Raw genomic sequence first — 18,057 nt, forward strand, 5'->3', positions numbered from 1 at the left:
TCTCGTATTTATTATTTCAGTCATTTTGAATTTGATTTGCTTTTCTTTTTCCAGCTTCTTAAAATACAAATTTAGAACACTGGTTTTTAATTTTCTTTACTAATAGATTTGTTTAAAATGATTCCCTCTAAAAACTGCTTTAGTTATAGGTTACAAGTTTGAGATTGCATCTTTTCATTATCATTCTATTCAAAATATTTTCTACTTTCCATTGTGATTTCTTCTTCAACCTACTGGCTAATTAGGATCTGTAGTGATATCTCCTTTTTTATTCCTGACATTGGTAATCTGTTTTCTCTTTTATTCTCAATCAGTCTATCTTGAAGTTTATTCATCTTGTTAATCTTTTCAAATATTTACACAATACCAAACACTATGTTGCTTAATTTCCAAATGTTTGAGATTCTTCTCAGTGATCTGTTACCGAGTTCCACTTTACTTCCACATGGTCAGGTCACACATACTGCAAGCTTTCAATCCTTGGCAATTTATTGAGATTTCCTTTATGGCCTGCATATGGATAGTTTTTACCTTGTAACTCTACTTCAGCTCATAATCAGGAAGAGAGGGGGCACTAAATTAAATGCACACAAGATAACCTGGGAAAATGCTGAGTGCTCTCTCAAATTCTTCTTCTTAGTTTGTGACATCATTTTTTTTCCCAGTATTATTTCTTCTCATTTCTTTAGAAATAACAATAGATTGTGTATTTCCTAGCCTTCACTCAGCTTTAAATGAAGTAGTATACTGTCTTAAAGAAATCCACATTAAGAACATAAATGTAAAAAAAAAAACAGAAAGGAAATGTTTATGGATCACAATCTCAACTGTCTCTACTATCATATACCCACTGAGAACCTGCACAAAAGGCGTTGCTCTTTTCCTGTGTTGCTATTCTCTACTGGTCCTGTCTCTCTTCCCTTTTGCACATAAGGCCAAATTCACATTAGAAGAATAAGACAACTCCTAAGAAATGCAGGCATGTACATACCTGCTGCAATAAGAACACTTTATTTAGACACCCAAAAGAATTGCCCACTTATGATAGCTAGGTAAGAAATGTTGCTAGGCAATGCAAAACATACAACATGTAACAAAAAGTATATTCCTCTGGTAGGAAATGTCAAAAGTTGAGAGGTAACAGTTTTGTTTTTCTTTTTTGAGACGCAGTTTCGCTCTTGTTGCCCAGGCTGGAGTGCAATGGCGCAATATTGGCTCACAGCAACCTCCACCTCCCAGGTTCAAGCAACTCTCCTGCCTCAGCTTCCCGAGTAGCTGGTATTACAAACATGCGTCACCACAGCCAGCTAATTTTGTATTTTTAGTAGAAACAGGGTTTCTCCATGTTGGTCAGGCTGGTCTCAAACTCCTGACCTCAGGTGATCCGCCCACCTTGACCTCCCAAAGTGCTGAGATTACAGGCATGAGCCACCGCGCCTGGCCGTAACCGGTTTTATGACCATAAAAGATCTGTTCCTCTACTAAACTACTTCCATTCACAGGCAGAGCAGTGTACATGGTACTTAGAAAGCTGACTCTGGAGCCAATCTGTTTTGATTTAAATCCCAGCTTCCCTACTTTCTACTGTGTAATTTTGGCAAGTTGCTCTACATCTCTGTTTCCTCATCCATAAAATGAAAATAATTCAAAGCACTGCTGTGAGGATGAAATCAGTTCATATGTGTAAAACACTCAGAATAGTGCCCACACACAGTAAGCTCTCAAGAACAATGAACCTGCTGACAATCTGCCTACTTGCTGACCAATTGGTCAGTATGTCTTGATTACTCTATGGATCTAATCAAAGACAATCAAGTTACCCCCAACTACATCTTTCTCTTTAGCACAAACATGCTCCTGAATGCCTTAGCCTGTTTTCATGTTCCCTCTGAATCATTCTGTCACCACCCTTAGTTCAGGCACCATTTAAGTTTTCCTCTGACTACCACAGAGTCAGGTTGCTTGAGGGACACATCTACTGGGATGTTCCACCAACATCTCAAATGCATGTGTTCAAAACTGAACATCACCTTTCTCCTCCAAACTGGCTCTTTCCTCTATATTCCCAGTCTCAGTCACAGACAGTAAGATCCACACAATTAAGCAAGCCCAAAATCTAGGAATCATGTCCAGAGGAGCCTGCCTCCTCCTTCCTAACTGGTTAATGACTACTTATCCTTCTGGACAGCACAGATATCATCTCCTGTGGGAAGCTGAGCCTGGGTACTCCTTCCCTGGGCTTTATAGCACCCTAGGTATTTCTCTATCACAGCACTTACCACCTTATAACACAATTGTTTGTGTCTGTCTCCACAGCTTGGCTGTAAGCCCCTTAAAGCCAGGAACTATCATTCATCTCTATATCCAACACCCAACACAGTACATGGGACCTAAAGAACCCTCAATTAAGCTTATAGGGGCTGAAATAAAACTTAGAGACAGAGGTCATGCTATGTTGCCCAGGCAGCCTCTAATTCCTGGACTTGAGTAATCCTCCTGCCTCAGCCTCCTAAGTAGCTGGGATTACTGGCATGTACAACATGCCTGGCATCACCTTTCTGAAATACAAGCCTAATTACATCTCCTACCTGTTTAGAAAAACCTTTAGTCTCCCCCATTGCCTATTGTTTAAAAAAAAAAAAGTTCAAATTCTTTTTTGATTCTCCACAACATAACCTCAACCTACCTACCCGTCTCACAGCTCACCATGCCTTTACCTACCTCGATGGAACCACATGAACTAACATTACCTCTACAGGCAATCTTCTCTGTCCTCAAAGAGAACCAGTCATCCCTTCTGTGCTACTACATCTGTTGTGAGAGTTATAATAGATGAGTTTTTTTCTGTAAGTCTTACCCTAACCTTCCAAGACTGATCAACTTGAAGATCAAGACTAAACCTCACTCCTCCTTTACATCCCTCTCCCCTACAGGTTATGTAGCACAATCCTTAGTATACAATATTTAGTCAATAAATGTTTGCTGTATAAAGAAATCAGTAGCAGATATGTCATCTCTACAAAAAGAGTTAAATATAGTTTCCATTCATAGGTCAATAGCTTCATTTTTTCACACAGACGAAAGAACAGAATGTTGTTCTAACAAAGACAAGTAAAATGTAGAAGCAACAGAAACTCAAGACTTGCTAGTTTTAAGATAAAAAATACAAATCTCAAACCTTGTAGATAAAGAATGTCATTCAATTAATAAATAATGCATAATATTAAGCATCCACACCATGTGAAAGCACCAACCAAGCCAGGCACTGTGGTGATATAACAAATGAACCACAACTTCTGCCCTCCATGCACTCACGTATGATGGCAAAAGGCACCATTTAGGGCGGCCAGGCAGTTGTTTGGGCAAGAGGAGGCAAGAATCTAAATTAGAAAGCAACAGTGGGAGTGTAGAGCAGGAATACTTAGCCTCAGCTGGACTGACAGTATGTGATATCACAGAAGTGGATTCTTGATCTTTTAAGCCAGCACTACTGAGAGAAGGGCAAGGTTGGATTGATGCACTTAAAAGTGGATTGACAAAATGTCGTACCTTCCTTATCCTGCTTCCAAGTAAGCCTCTAAGAAAGGTGGCAGCATGATGTGGTGGAAAGAGCGTCAGGCTAGGATCTGAGACATCTGAGTTTCCATTAAGGCTTTACCATTTGTGATATCCTCCACCCTGCCCCGAACCGATCATACAACAAAGACTTGGCCTTCACTCATTTATCCCACAGGTAACCTCTGAACACTTTGCTTATGCAGGCATCACACTAAGCACTGGGGGTACCAGACGTGTCGTGAAGAAATAATATCCCCGCTCTAATGGAGCTTGTAGCCTAATAAGGAAATCAGACTTTACTCATAAACTGTCTCTTCCAATCATGACATACAGTATGGTAGTAAGAGCATGGACTCAGACCCAGAATACGTAGGTTCAAATCCTGGCTCTGCTACTCCCAGCTGTGTCACCAAAGGCAAGTTTTACTTAACCTGTGTCTTTTCTCAACTGTCAACTAGGTATAACAACAGTTAATATTCAACAGTGATTGATATATGTGTAAAGCAGCAGAAGAGTGGTAAGCGCTGAGTGTTTGCAATGCATACCTACCGCTATTATTGATCATTCCCAGTAACGGATTCAGACACCTGCGTCCATACTCACCGCTTGCTCATTCCTCATCCCGATGTACTTGATGCCTAGCTGCTGGGCAGCAATGGCAATTTCGGTCACTGGGATGCCTACGATTCCAAATACGTACTCCACATCCTGAGGGACGAAGAACAAGAGAGTAATCTCCCACGGCCCCACCACATCGCCACATCCTTCCCTCCCTCCCGGACGCTAAAAAGAAAACCCCCGACTCCCATCGCCCATTTCTACTCGTCTCCGAGACAACATTGCGGTCTCCGCCAGCTTCCGTAGGAGCGTTTCTTTCCAGGAAGGTCCATCGTACTTGCGTTTTCAGGGCCTGGGCGATGACTTTAGCACCAGACACCTGCTCCTCGCTGCGCTCTGCGAAGTTACTGTCCGGCATCTTCCACCGAAAACCTCTAGGCACTCATGCAGCCGACAAACAAGCGGAGTCACCCAGCGGGGCAAACGCGAAAACGGCGGCACGCCCCCTGTGGGACTGCACCTCTGACGGACAGGAGGGCAACCAATTCTCCTAAAGAACGGGAAGGAAGAGGCGGTCTAAATTCGTCCACTCCCCGGGAGAGGTGAGAATGTAAACACGCGCGTTCTCCAATCAGAACTGCGCTCTCTTCCCGGCTCCTCCATTTGCGCGCCAGAGTGCCAGAGGGAGGCGGGACTAGCAGGAGACTGCTGCCTATGCAAAGCAGTAAGAAGCCGCGCTGTGAGGCCTCTCGCCATTGTTTTGGAGTCGGCCAGCCGGAGCGTTTTCGGGGCTGTAAAGGGAGAGTAGCGCATGCGCATATTCGGGGCGGAAGGCGCGCTAAGAGCAGGTGCGGAGGGCGCGCGGTGCGGCGTGGCGCGGAATGGGCGTGGTGCCGGCGTGGAATAGGCGTGGTGCCGGCGTGGAATAGGCGTGGTGCCGGCGTGCGGCCCAGACCCCGCCCCCGGCCGACCAGGGGGCTGCGGGAGGGCTGCGCAAAGGCTGCCGGGAGCCGGAAAGCGCGGCGAGCTTGTCTGTTTGGGGTTCTTGGCTTTGTTCCTTGCTGCTGTGCTACCGCGTTGCGTTTTCTGCACATTTACTTACACGCTTTGTGGTTTACGCTCTCATAATCTTGTGGTTTTATAGTCCTTAAATGATTGTAACACACGTTACTAAAATCCAGAAGCAGGTGTGTACCCCAGCGAGAGTTAAAATGACGGTGAGAGTCGGTAGATCCAGACCGTGCTTGAGACCCTGAATCCTGTTTCCTACCCACTATTCAGCCGTTGGGTCCCAAGCGATGAAGTAGGGCACCTTGAAGGTAGTAGAGAGCACTGTTTTCTCCAGCCGTTGCTACTAATCCATATTACTTTCCGCTCGTCTCTTTCCAAAGTTAGGAACTATGGCGTTTCATAATTCTAGGTTGGGTCCCTACCTACAACCAGCCCTGCACCCGGTAGCCTTTTAAAACATTTTTGTGTGAAAATCGTTTGCAATGTGCAATATCTGAAACTACTGCCTTAGTGTCATTAGACCCTCTGCTCAATGACAATAAACATAAAATTCCCAATTATAATAAACAGTGGAACTTTAATTTTTTGAGGATTTGGAGTCATTTTAAGCAAAAAGACCAGTGATAAGTGGACAGTAAAGAGATGAGAGGGGGGTGGGTCATGGGTAGTGAAATGAATGAGAAGCACTGGAAGTGAAAGTATTTCTAAACCTGGACATTTTCAAACTCTAGTCCTGGGTATTTTCAAAAGCTCTTCCCCTCTTTTTCTCAACCCCACCCCAAGCAGAGGAGAGTGAAGTGGTTGCCTCCCTGCATATGGGGACTGTGTTAGTTCATTTTCATACTGCTATAAAGAAATACCCCAAACTGGGTAATTTATAAAGAAAAAGAGATTTAATGGTCTCACAGTTCCAAATGGCTGCGGAGGCCTCAAAATCATGGCAGAAGGTGAAGGAGGAGCAAAGGCATGTCTTACATGGTGGCAGGCAAGAGAGCGTGTGCAGGGGAACTGCCCTTTATAAAACCATCAGCTCTCATGAGACTTACTATCCTAAGAACAGCATGGGAAAAACCCCCTCCCCATGATTCAGTTACTTGCCACTGGGTCCCTCTCACCACATGTGGGGATTATGGGAGCTATAATTCAAGATGAGATTTGGGTGAGGACACAGCCAAACCATTCTGCCCCGGTTCCTCCCAAATATCATATCCTCACATTTCAAAACCAATCATGCCTTCCCAACAGTCCCCCAAAGTCTTAACTCATTTCAGCATTAACTCAAAAGTCCACAGTCCAGAGTCTCATCTGAGACAAGGCAAGTCCCTTCCGCCTATGAGCCTATAAAATCAAAAGCAAGCTAGTTACTTCCTAGATACAATGGGGTACAGGTGTGGGGTAAATATACCTGTTCCAAATGGGAGAAATTGGCCAAAACAAAGGGGCTAAAGGCCCCATGCAAGTCCAAAATCTAGCAGGGCAGTCAAATATTAAAGCTCTATGATGATCTCCTTTGACCTCGTGTCTCACATCCAGGTCATGCTGATGCAAGAGCTGGGCTCCCACGGCCTTGAGCAGCTCTGCCCCTGTGGCTTTACAGGCTACAACTCCCACTCGCAGCTGCTTTCACAAGCTGATATTGAGTGCCTGCACCTCTAGGCACATGATGCAAGCAGTCAGTGGATCTACCATTCTGGGGTCTGGAGTATGGTGGCCCCCTTCTCACAGTTCCACTAGGCAGTGCAGCAGTAGGGACTCTGTATGGGGGCTCCCACCCCACATTTCCCTCCCACACTGCCCTAGCAGAGATTCTCTATGAGGTCTCTACCCCTGCAGCAAGCTTCTACCTGGACATCCAGGCATTTCCATACATCCTCTGAAATCTAGGCAGAGGTTCCCAAACCTCAATTTTTGACTTCTGTGCACCTGCAGGCTCAACACCATGTGGAAGCTGCCAAGGCCTCAGGTTTGCACCCTCTGAAGCCAGGCCTGAGCTGTACATTGACCCCTTTTAGCCATGGCTGGCATGGCTGGGATGCAGGACACCAAGTTCCTAGGCTACACACAGCAGGGGGACCCTGGACCTGACCCATGAAACCATTTTTCCTTCTAGGTTTCTGGGCCTGTGATGGGAGGGCCTGCTGTGAAGGTCTCTGACATGCCTTAGAGACATTTTCCCCATTGTCTTGGTGATTAATAGTTGGCTCCTTATTACTTATGCAAATTTCTGCTGCCAGCTTGAATTTCTCCCTAGAAAATGGGTTTTTATTTTCTACTGCATCATTAGTCTGCAAATTTTTCAAATTTGTATGCTCTGCTTCCTCTGGAACACTTTGCCATTTAGAAATTTCTTCTGCCAGACACCCTAAGTCATCTCTCTCAAGTTCAAAGTTCCACAGATCTCTAGGGCAGGGGCAAAATGCCACTAGTCTCTTTGCATAGCAAGAGTAACCTTTACTCCAATTCTGAATAAGTTCCTCATCTCCATCAGAAACCACCTCAGCATGAATTTTATTGTCCATATCACTATCAGCATTTTGGTCAAAGCCATTCAATAAGTCTCTAGGAGGTTCCAAACTTTCCCACATTTTCCTGTCTTCTGAGCTCTCCAAGTCTCTAGGAAGTTCCAGACTTTCCCACATTTTCCTGTCTTCTGAGCCCTCCAAACTGTTCCAACCTCTGCCAGTTACCCAGTTCCAAAGTTGTTTCCACAGTTTCGGCTGTCTTTACAGCAGTGCCCCACTCTCTGCATTACCAATTTTCTGTGTTAGTCCATTTTCATACTGCTATGAAGAAATATCCCAAACTGGGTAATTCATAAAGAAAAAGAGGTTTAATAGATTCACAGTTCCACATGGCTGGAGAGATGTCACAATCATGGTGGAAGATGAAGGAGGAGCAAAGGCACGTCTTACATGGCAACAGGCAAGGGTGTGTGCAGGGAAACTCCCATTTATAAAACCATCACAACTTGATCACAAGAACAGCATGGGAAAAACCGTCCCCCATGATTCAGTTACCTCCCACCAGATACCACTCATATGTGGGGATTATGGGAGCTATAATTCAAGATGAGATTTGAGTGGGGACACAACCAAACTATATCAGGGACCCATCTAAGAGGGTGACTTCTTTCAAGTCTCAAAGTATATCTAAAAAGAAAATGCAGATTTTGCATTCTATCTAGAATGTATCCATATTTTAACTTTAAAATGACATTTTTTAAGTTATAATAAGGATAAAATTCAATGCCCAGATCTTAAATGTTAGATGAGTTTTGACAGTTTTATATATATATCTATACATACCTATGAAATCACTACCCAAAATAAAAATGACGTTTTAAACTGCTTACCTGTCAAGTAAAATTGACATTCCAGAAAGATGTGAAATGGGCTGGGCACAATAGCTCATGCCTGTAATCCCAGCACTTTGAGAGGCCAAGCTGGGCAGATCATTTGAGATCAGGAGTTCGAGACCAGCCTGGCCAACATGGTGAAACCCCATCTCTACTAAAATACAAAAATTATCCGGGTGTGGTGGCACATACCTGTAATCCCAGCTCTTCAGGAGGCTGAGGTGGGAGGATCACTTGAGCCAGGGAGGTAGAGGTTGCAGTAAACCAAGATTGCACCACTGCACTCCAGCCTGAGTGACAGAGCGAGATCCTATCTCAAAAAGAAAAAAGAAGAAAGATGTGAAATCATCTTTGCACTTTGAATAGTCCTTGACACAATGCCTCCTGTCCTTGTTGGAGAAGTACGGACCCCACCCCCTTCCATCATGTATTATTTATATCAGTACCTTCTGTGACAGTCTCTGCCCCTGTTGCATCAGAGTCACTTGGAAAGCTTTTTCCAAATAGTTACTTGGGCCGTACCCCAGATCTCCTGAATCAGCATCTTAGGACAAGTTAGGCACCTGTATTTTTAAAAAGCTGCTACCTGATTTTGCTTTGCAGCCCAGAGTTGAGAACCCTAGCTCTATATTCGTGCCAGAAGCATGACTTATTAATTAAACATATAATTGCCTGTCACCAAAGTAATACTGTTGATTAATTTGGATTGACAGATTCAAGGCTGATTTGACATTGGCAGAACAAGCTGTATCGATGGCAGATAGTCAGTTCACTGGCCCTACTTCTGTGTCAGAAGAAACACTGACAGAACCACTCAGTATGAAGTGCAATGAAAACAACTCTGAATTGGAACAAATACCTGGAATTCAGTTAACTGGTTTTGCAAAAGGATAAATACTCAACTGGCTGGATTCTGCCATTTAACAAAGAAAAATCATTGGGATTGTTTAAACTTGCTTTCACCTTTACACCTTTCAGTTCAGAATGCAGTGTTCAATTGTTAACTTGGGCTTGATGATTCAGCAGAAGGAAGTGATTTGAGTTCTGGCTCCCTGGATTAACGGGGCCAAGGAGCAACTCCTTTGCAATCCAGTTGTAATTACAGCCAGCTTGTCCAACCCTTGGCCCAGGACAGCTTTGAATGCGGCCCAACACAAATTCATAAACTGTCTTAAAACATTATGAGATGTATGCAACGACCCTTTTTTTTTTTTTTTTTTTTTTTAGCTCATCAGCTATCATTCGTGTTAGTGTATTTTATGTGTGGCCCAAGACGATTATTCTTCTTCCAGTATGGCCCAGGGAATCCAAAAGATTGGATACCCCTGACAGAATCCCAGGATTCTTCTGTAATTTCTCAGAGGCCCTCTGTGCATACTCTGTAAACACTATCCACATTCTTTATTACTTTCATTGGCAATAGGTATAACACTTTATTTGTTGGATATTTTACTGAAATTTTATTTGCTTTTGCTTATTTACTGATTGGTGGGAGGAAGTCAAAGGAGGAATAAATCTAACCTGTTTGAAAGAAAAGGCTAAAATATTCATAACATGCTCTCCAAAGAGCAGAGCTAGTCATCAAAGAATCTGCATACCAATTACTCTATTTGTGGGTTCTGGATTTAAGATTATGAAAAAGAGCAAATTGTTGGTTTTCTTCTATCTGGGCCAAGGAGATATCCAGGCAACCAGGTAATTTAGTAAGAGTTGCAAATATAGTGCCTGGAGAAAATTAATTCTCTAAAGACTGCAGCTTCTACAGCCAGTAACTCTTAAAGCCCCCAAATTGGGATAGTGCATTTTAATTTCAATACACTAACAAGGACACTAAAAATCCTTGTGATTATTTTAAGGCATAACACTAGCTGAACTTGTGATTAAATATTCTCACAAACGTGTTATCAAAATGTGAAATGTTTACTTATCAAATGAGGAAATGAATCAAGGTCATTTGTGATACATTATAGAAGCTAAAAATGAAATTGCCTGACATAAAGATGATGAAACTGAAACTGAATATCTCAAAAACAAAAAAGGCAGAAACAACAAAAAAAGGAATCTATATAGAACACTATTTTTTATAGCAATGCGAAAACTGTACAGCAGGAAATGTGCTGTAGGAAATATGTCAACATAGGAAGTAAAATAATGTAATGAAAAGGTTCTTTGAATAAAGTGGGTTAAATTGATTTTCTTTGCTTCTTATTAAATTTGTGGACTTCAAAGTACCAAAGCTCAGCAATAGGCTTGAAACAAACCCAGTGAAAAGCAACTTTATTATTGAGCTGAGGATTGATATCAATAATAACTCACTAATAAAAAAGCTTGATAATGAAACTCCCAGTGCCTGATGTCGGTTGACAGACACTGAGAGTTTTCCCCAGGTACTCTGTGACCTAGAGAAAGCTTGGATTCCTGCCTTTGGCTTGAGCTGGCAAGCCCTGTGTCTTTACTCTACATTTTAATGCCAGGGAGACCCAGGACTGAAGCAGGGAGTGCCGTGGGAAGAAAACAGAAGGAATGTTGTTCCCTTGTTTTAGTTTTGTGTTCATCCATTATGAGTTTGGTTTTTTTTTAAGAGCATTTGAGATAGTTTGACAGCAGCAGTCATTACATCACTGATGAGGATGTTTACTTGTGTAAAATGCATCAGAAAATAGTGACAACTGTATGTTGTGCTATGAGGGTGTAAGAGATTTATCTCAAATAGCTTAGAAATCATAATATAGGCCAGCGTGGTGGCTCACGCCTGTAATCTCAACACTTTGGGAGGCCAAGGTGGGCAGATCATGAGGTCAGGGGATTGACACCATCCTGGCCAACATGGTGAAACCCTGTTTCTACTAAAAATACAAAGATTAGCTGGGTATGGTGATGCGCGCCTGTAATCCTAGCTACTGGGGAAGCTGAGGCAGGAGAATCGCTTGAACCCAGGAGTCGGAGGTTGCAGTGAGCCGAGATTGCGCTACTGCACTCCAGCCTGGTGACAGAGCGAGACTCCGTCTCAAAAAAAAAAAAAAAAAAGAAAAGAAAAGAAATAATAATATTTCTCCGTATGATGGAACTCCACACTCTGGGGAGTGTCCCACAGGGTAGGGGGGCAGCTATCACCCATGAAATATGGTACTAGTGTTGAAATATTTTCTGTTTTCACTTGCTTCCTCTGCCATTAGCATTCATTACAGCCCTTTCCTTTAACTTTTTAATTTGTACTTTATTGCTTTGTTTTGAGCTTAATCTATTCTCCATGTCAGCAAAACAAAGACTTATCTCTAGGGAAGAATCTCTGAGTGATTCCCAGGGTTTGGGGGTTGAAATGGGGACATCTTCATGATGAACTTAAGCCCTTAAACTTCTTTTTGCATCATAACCTTTGAGTTCTTCTTTGGAGCTTAGCTGTGATTTATTGTTTACACTTTAAAAAAATACATTTAACATGTATGACATCTTTCAGACACATGAATAGGATCAGAGATTAATATACACCCATGTACCCAGCCGCTGGCTTAAGAAATACATCACAAATATAATGAAGCCCCTGGGTATCCTTTCCCCATTACACCTCTTTTCCTGTCCTGCAGAGGTAACCACTGTCTTGAATTTGGTGTTTATAATTCCCACATTATCCATTCTTTAGATGATGGATATTTGGGTCATTTTTAGTTTTTTTGGTGTAAAAACAGTGTGCTCTGAAATTCTTGCATGTTTCCTTCTTATGAACATGTGTGAGAGTTTCTACATATATATCAAGGTGGAGGTCATCATCATTTGATCTCCAAAGTATTGTACCAATTTATACTCCCAAGATCTGTGTATTAGAGCTACCCTTTCTCCATAGTCTCAATTGTGGAGCTTTAAACATTTTTAGATGTGAAATGGCTTCTCAGTTCCATTTCGCTGACTACTAATAAGGTTAAGTTATATTTGTATATATATATTGGCCATGCGTGTTTCTTTTTCTGTGAATTACCTGTTTACATCTGTTGCCCATTTCCTTATTTGATTATTTTTTGCTTTTTGATTTGTAGATGCCCTTTATGTATTCTGAACGCTAATTATTTGTCTTTTAACTTTGTTAATAGTGATTGTAGAGGTATAAAGGGTTTTTTTGTAGTCACATTTGACAATTCTTTTTCCTTATGTTTTTTTTTTTTTTTTTTTTTGTAACTTGCTAAAGAAAACTTTTCTAACCTGAGGTTATGAGGATTTTTTTGGATATCAAAAAGTGTGAAGTTTAATTTTTTATATTTAAGTCTCTACCTGGAATTGATTTTTGTATGTTGAGAAGTAGGAATCCATATAATATATGTCAATTAGATTTGCTGTGTAATTAACCACCCCAAAACTTAGTGGGTTAAAAGAACCACCATTTATTTAACATATATTCCTATGAGGCTGGGCTCTACTGGGCTCACTTGTGTGTCTGGTGGTCAGTTGCCAGTGAGCTGAGTCACTCAGCCCCTGGAGGTTAGCTGGTTGTCCACTGGGGTAGCAGGCATATTGCCAATGAGCCACAAAGCTCTCACCACTCAGCAGACTAGCTGGACTTCTTCATTTGATGGCAGCAGGTTGCAAAAGGGAATAAGCCTCATTGTGCAAGCCTCTATGTGCAGTGTTTGCTAACATCTCATTAGCCAAAGCAAGTTATGTGACTGGGCTCAGACTCTGAGTTAAAGGCATTAAAGTTACATGATAATGGAACATGGATACAGAGAGGGGAGCAGTTGCTGGCCTTTTTTATAGTCAATTTACCATAACATCCAGTTGTCCAAGCACCATTCATAATATAGTTCATTCTCATCCCAGTGATACATAATTTCCCCTCTGTGGAATGTCATGCTCACACATTTATGATGTATTTCTGTACTCTGTTCTTTTCCTATCCTAACACCAATCCCACACTATCTTAATTTCTCTATTTTTAAAATAAGTCTTGATGTTGGTAGGACAAGTAGTCCCTGGACTTCATTCTTTTGAAGCCATCTAGTTTATTATATTAGTTTTGAGGAACTAGAAGGGGTAGAAGAGGAAACTTTAGATTAAAAGAGATTTAAAAGATACAGAGTTTTTTTAGTGGGCAAGACTAAACTACCGTGTCTAGGGATGCACACTGGGTGATAAAGCTATTTTAAAAGACAAAGAAGTGATGACTATAAAAGTCAGCGTTATGGTTGCTTGATGCCTCATGGGTAATGTTGTCAGATTTAGAAAAAAAAAAAAAAAACAGGACACCAAGACTCCCAGGTGAATTTGAACTTTAGATGAACAATGCATAATTTTTTGTAGTATAAGTATGTTCTAACATACTTATTTATCTGAAAGTTAAATTTAACTGGGCCACCTGTATTTTTACCTGAAAAAATCCTGATTTTATTCAGGGTGATAATGTGGTTTACATTGCCCAGCCTTCCTTGTAGCTAGGAGTGGTCACGTGTCCACACATGGGCCAAAGCAATTTAAATAGGAGTCACTGGGCAGGGCTTTTAGGAAAGCTGATGAAACTGGCAAGTACCCTCTGTACTCTTCCCCTGTACAGCATGATAACTGGAGTTGCAGAAGGGCATTTTGGAACCGCAAGATGACTTTGAAGGTGGAAGCTACATGCCAAGAAGTTAGGCCCAGAAAGAGAGGGATCCTGGGTCCTATATGACTCTTGCCTTTGTCAGTTTTATTATCAGATTTGTATCACTTCATAAGAAAAAATGCCTTCTTTCACTATATTCTCGCACACATTGAGTAGCATTAGGATTATTTGATTATCCTTTATGGTTAGAAAGAATTCTTCTAGAAACTATTTGGGCCTGTTTTGAGGGTGGAGGATGGGAGGGAATGATTGTTTGATAACTGTTTCTTCTATGATTGTTGGCAAGGTTTAGTTTTTTTCTTTTATCTGAAGTTTTGATAAAAATATATTTTTCAATCCCATCTACTTTGGAGGCTGAGGCACAAGAATTGCTTGAACCCAGGAGGCAGAGGTTGCAATGAGCTGAGATTGCACCACTGTACTCCAGCCTGGGTGATGGAGTGAGACTGCCTCCAAAAAAAAAAAAAAAGAAAGAAAGAAAAAGAAAAAACAAATATATATATTTTTTCTAGGAAATTACCCATCTAAATTTTTAAGCTTATCAATATAGGATTGAATGAGGTGATTATTCTTTATTTTGAAAATTTCTTCTGCATTTATAGATTTCTCTTTATTATTATTTATTTTGTATATTTGTTTCTCTTTTTTTCTTAATTCGGTTAGCTGATCATTTGTCTTTACCTTTTTTTTCCTCTAAACAACAACTCCTTGGACATACTTATTCATTCTCTCATTTTTCTGTTTCCTAATTTAATTTCCAGTCTTATTTTTATTTCCTTCCTTTTGCTTTCTTGAGCATGCCATTACTCTTTTCCTCACTCTTACCATCTTTTGTTAGTTTTACAATCTCTACACTGCCAGAGTTAATAACATTTGCACTGTGTTCTATAAACATAATCCTTATGTTTATTTTATATTCAAGGCTCTTGCCAGTTTTTCCATTCACCTCTTACTTAGCCGAAGATTACCCTCTATGCATTTTTTCAAAGGCTGATGAGGCCGATGAGAATAATATTCCCTGAGTTCTTACATTTTCGTACCTATTATCTGGCTTTTTTTCTTTACTTCAACCATAGGTTGGCATAATATATAATTTCTGGCTTATGTTTTACTTTCCAGAAGGATTCTATAGGCTTTTACTGGCATTGGTGTTATTATAGTAAAGTCTGAGGACAGCCTGATTTTTTGCCCCTAATAAATGCCCTTGATCTTTTTATTTAGCTTCCCAAATGATTCTTACTTTATCTTTGAAGATCAGGAATTTTACTAGGCCATCTGCTGATGTTGACCTTCTGTTCCTTTCTTTCTTGAGTTTTGCTATCTCTTTTCAGTCTATAAATTGAAATATGCTTTTATTTCTGGTGAATTTTCTTCAATTACATCTTTAAATATTTTGTTTGCTCCACTATATGTTGTCTATTGTTGTATAAAAATTTACCCTACGACCTATTTAGCAGCTTAAAACAAGACCCATTTATTATCTCAAAGTCTCTATGTGTCAGGAGTCTGCGCATAGTTTTACTGGATCCTCTGGTCAGCATCTCACAAGGCTGCAGTGAAGTTGTCAGCTGGCCTCATGGTCTCATCTGAGGCTGAGTTTTCTTCCAAATTCAACTGATTGTCGAAAGAATGAATTTCCTTGCAGTTGTATTCATGGTGGCTTGCTTCTTCAAGGTCAGCAGGGGAGAGAGTATATCTGAAATCTTGCAGCACCCCAGTTCTTTTTTTAAAGACCTGATTAAGTCAGACCCAGCAGGATCATCTCTTTTGATTAACTAGATTAACTGGCTTGGGATTTTAACTACATATGTGAAAGCCCTTCACCTTTGTCAGATTCTGTTGGTTAGAACAGAGCACAATTTCCACCTGCACTCAAGAAAAGAGGATTATACAAGGAGTCACCTTAGGGTGTGTCCACCACATATTATTTTTTTTTCTTTTATGTATTTTCCAATTATGCATAGATGGATCTCGTTCACCTGTTCTCCCTGTCTATCATTTCCTGTGGACTCCTTTTCAATTCTGTATTTCCATTCATATTGCTTATTTATTTACAGCATCTTCTGATTGCTTTTGCTGCTTCTGTCTTTGCCCTAATTTCTTGACGTTTTAATTTTTTCTTCTGTTTCTTTCCTAAGCTCTGCCAGATAATATTTCATCTGTCTCCCCGCTTTCTATTCCCCACTCCCTTCTTCCCTGTTCCCCTCCTCACCTTCTCCTCTTCCCCTCCTTTCCTCCCCTTCTCCCCTTTTTCCCTTTCATCTTTTAATTCTCTCGTCTTGGTCTATTTTGTGCTTTTATTTAATATAAGCAGTGTTTTTTTTCACTCATGGCAGAATGTTTTGTCACACTTTTTATTTGCATTGTGGCAATTTTGGGGGGTATAACCTTTGTTATGGTATCTTTCAAAAGATCTTGAGCTTTTTATTTACTCATTTTTGAGTGAGTTTTTCCTCTACTGTTTATTTGTAGGAGGTTTATGTGTGAACAAGGCCATTCTGGTTCACAGTTATTTTTTCTTAGCACATTGAAGATTTTGTTTTCTTACTTCTACTGTTACTCTTGAAAAGTCTGCTGTTTTCAAGTCACTGTGTCTTTAAAGGTAATCGCTCTTCCCTCTGGTTGTGTCTAAGATTTTTTTCTTCTTAAAGTATTTGGTGTTCTGGTTTCTTTATGTTGTGTGTAGATTTCTTTTTGGTTGTCCTGAATCTATGGATTTCTGTATTTTATTGGTAAAATTCTCACCTATTTTACCTTCAAACATGTGTAATGTGTCATGTGTCATTTTATGTATTTTCTCCCTCTTTCTCTTTTTTTTTTTTTTTTTTTTTTAAGTCAAGGTCTTGCTCTGTCACCCAAGCTGGAGTACAGTGGCACACCCATAGCCCAGTGCAGCCTTGAACTCCTGGGCTCAAAATCCTACCACCTCAGCCTCTTGAGATCCTGGGACCACAGGTGCACACCACCATGCCCAGCTAATACTTTTTTACTTTTTGTAGAGATTATATTGCCCAGGCTGATCTTGAACTCCTGGCCTCAAGCGATTCTCTCATCTTGACCTCCAAAGTGTTGGGATTACAGGCATGAGCCTTTGCACACAGCCTGTATTTTCCCCTTCTGAAATTCCAATAAGAAATATCATGGAATAGACCGGGCGCGGTGGCTCAAGCCTGTAATCCCAGCACTTTGGGAGGCCGAGACAGGCGGATCACGAGGTCAGGAGATCGAGACAACCCTGGCTAACATGGTGAAACCCCGTCTCTACTAAAAAAATACAAAAAAACTAGCCGGGCGCGGTGGCGGGCGCTTGTAGTCCCAGCTACTCGGGAGGCTGAGGCAGGAGAATGGCGTGAACCCGGGAGGCGGAGCTTGCAGTGAGCTGAGATCCGGCCACTGCACTCCAGCCTGGGCGACAGAGCGAGACTCCATCTCAAAAAAAAAGAAAAAAAAAAGAAATATCATGGAACATTATGTATGTCTTCCATGTCTCATCTTCTTTTTTTCGCTTTTGTCATCTCTGGTACATTATAAACAATTTTTTTAACAATTCTAACTCCCATGCCACAAAAGAGAAGTTTTAGGCTCACAGTAAAATTGAGCACAAAGTTTACATGTACTCCCTGTCCCAATACATGCATAGCCTTCCCTGTTATCACTATCCCAGACTAGAATGGTGTGTTTGTTATAATCAGTGAACCTGCATTGACACATTGTTATAACGTTAAGTCCATAGTTTACATTAGGATTCACTTCTTTCTCCCTTAACCCTTGGCAACCACTGATCATTTTACTATCTCTGCAATTTTGCTTTTTCCACCCCTGGAAATGTTACATATTGGAATCATACAGTATGTAGCCTTTTCAGATTGGTTTCTTTCCTTTAATAGTGTACATCTAAGGTTCCTCCGTATCTTTTCATGGCTTGATAGTTCATTTCTTTTTTTTTTTTTTTTTTTTTTTTTTTTTTTTTTTTTTTTTTTTTTTTTTT

The 18,057-nt window shown here is 40.9% G+C and overlaps 2 protein-coding genes across 8 annotated transcripts in view; one reads left to right on the forward strand and one right to left on the reverse strand.

Annotated features, from left to right (window-relative positions):
* The window catches only part of HACL1 (2-hydroxyacyl-CoA lyase 1), a 40,472-nt gene extending 35,552 nt beyond the window's left edge, over positions 1 to 4,920 (reverse strand). For all 4 annotated transcript variants that reach the window (XM_025374338.1, XM_025374348.1, XM_025374342.1 and 1 more), the window contains exons 1-2: positions 4,454 to 4,920; positions 4,162 to 4,266 (exon numbers count right to left, since the gene is read on the reverse strand). In XM_025374338.1, the coding sequence (XP_025230123.1) occupies positions 4,162 to 4,266; positions 4,454 to 4,534 (186 nt within the window). In that variant the 5' untranslated portion in view covers positions 4,535 to 4,920. The remainder of the gene's footprint in view (positions 1 to 4,161; positions 4,267 to 4,453) is intronic.
* Positions 4,412 to 18,057, forward strand: part of BTD (biotinidase) — a 44,942-nt gene continuing 31,296 nt past the window's right edge. Inside the window, exon 1 of one of the 4 annotated variants that reach the window (XM_025374352.1) lies at positions 4,412 to 4,718. In XM_025374352.1, the coding sequence (XP_025230137.1) occupies positions 4,561 to 4,718 (158 nt within the window). In that variant the 5' untranslated portion in view covers positions 4,412 to 4,560. Of the gene's footprint in view, positions 4,965 to 5,091; positions 5,436 to 18,057 lie in introns of those variants that run through there. The other 3 variants (XM_025374367.1, XM_025374357.1, XM_025374359.1) reach the window with 3 other exon arrangements.

This window comes from Theropithecus gelada, chromosome 2 (genome assembly GCF_003255815.1).
Source record: "Theropithecus gelada isolate Dixy chromosome 2, Tgel_1.0, whole genome shotgun sequence".
NCBI classification, from domain to species: domain Eukaryota; kingdom Metazoa; phylum Chordata; class Mammalia; order Primates; family Cercopithecidae; genus Theropithecus; species Theropithecus gelada.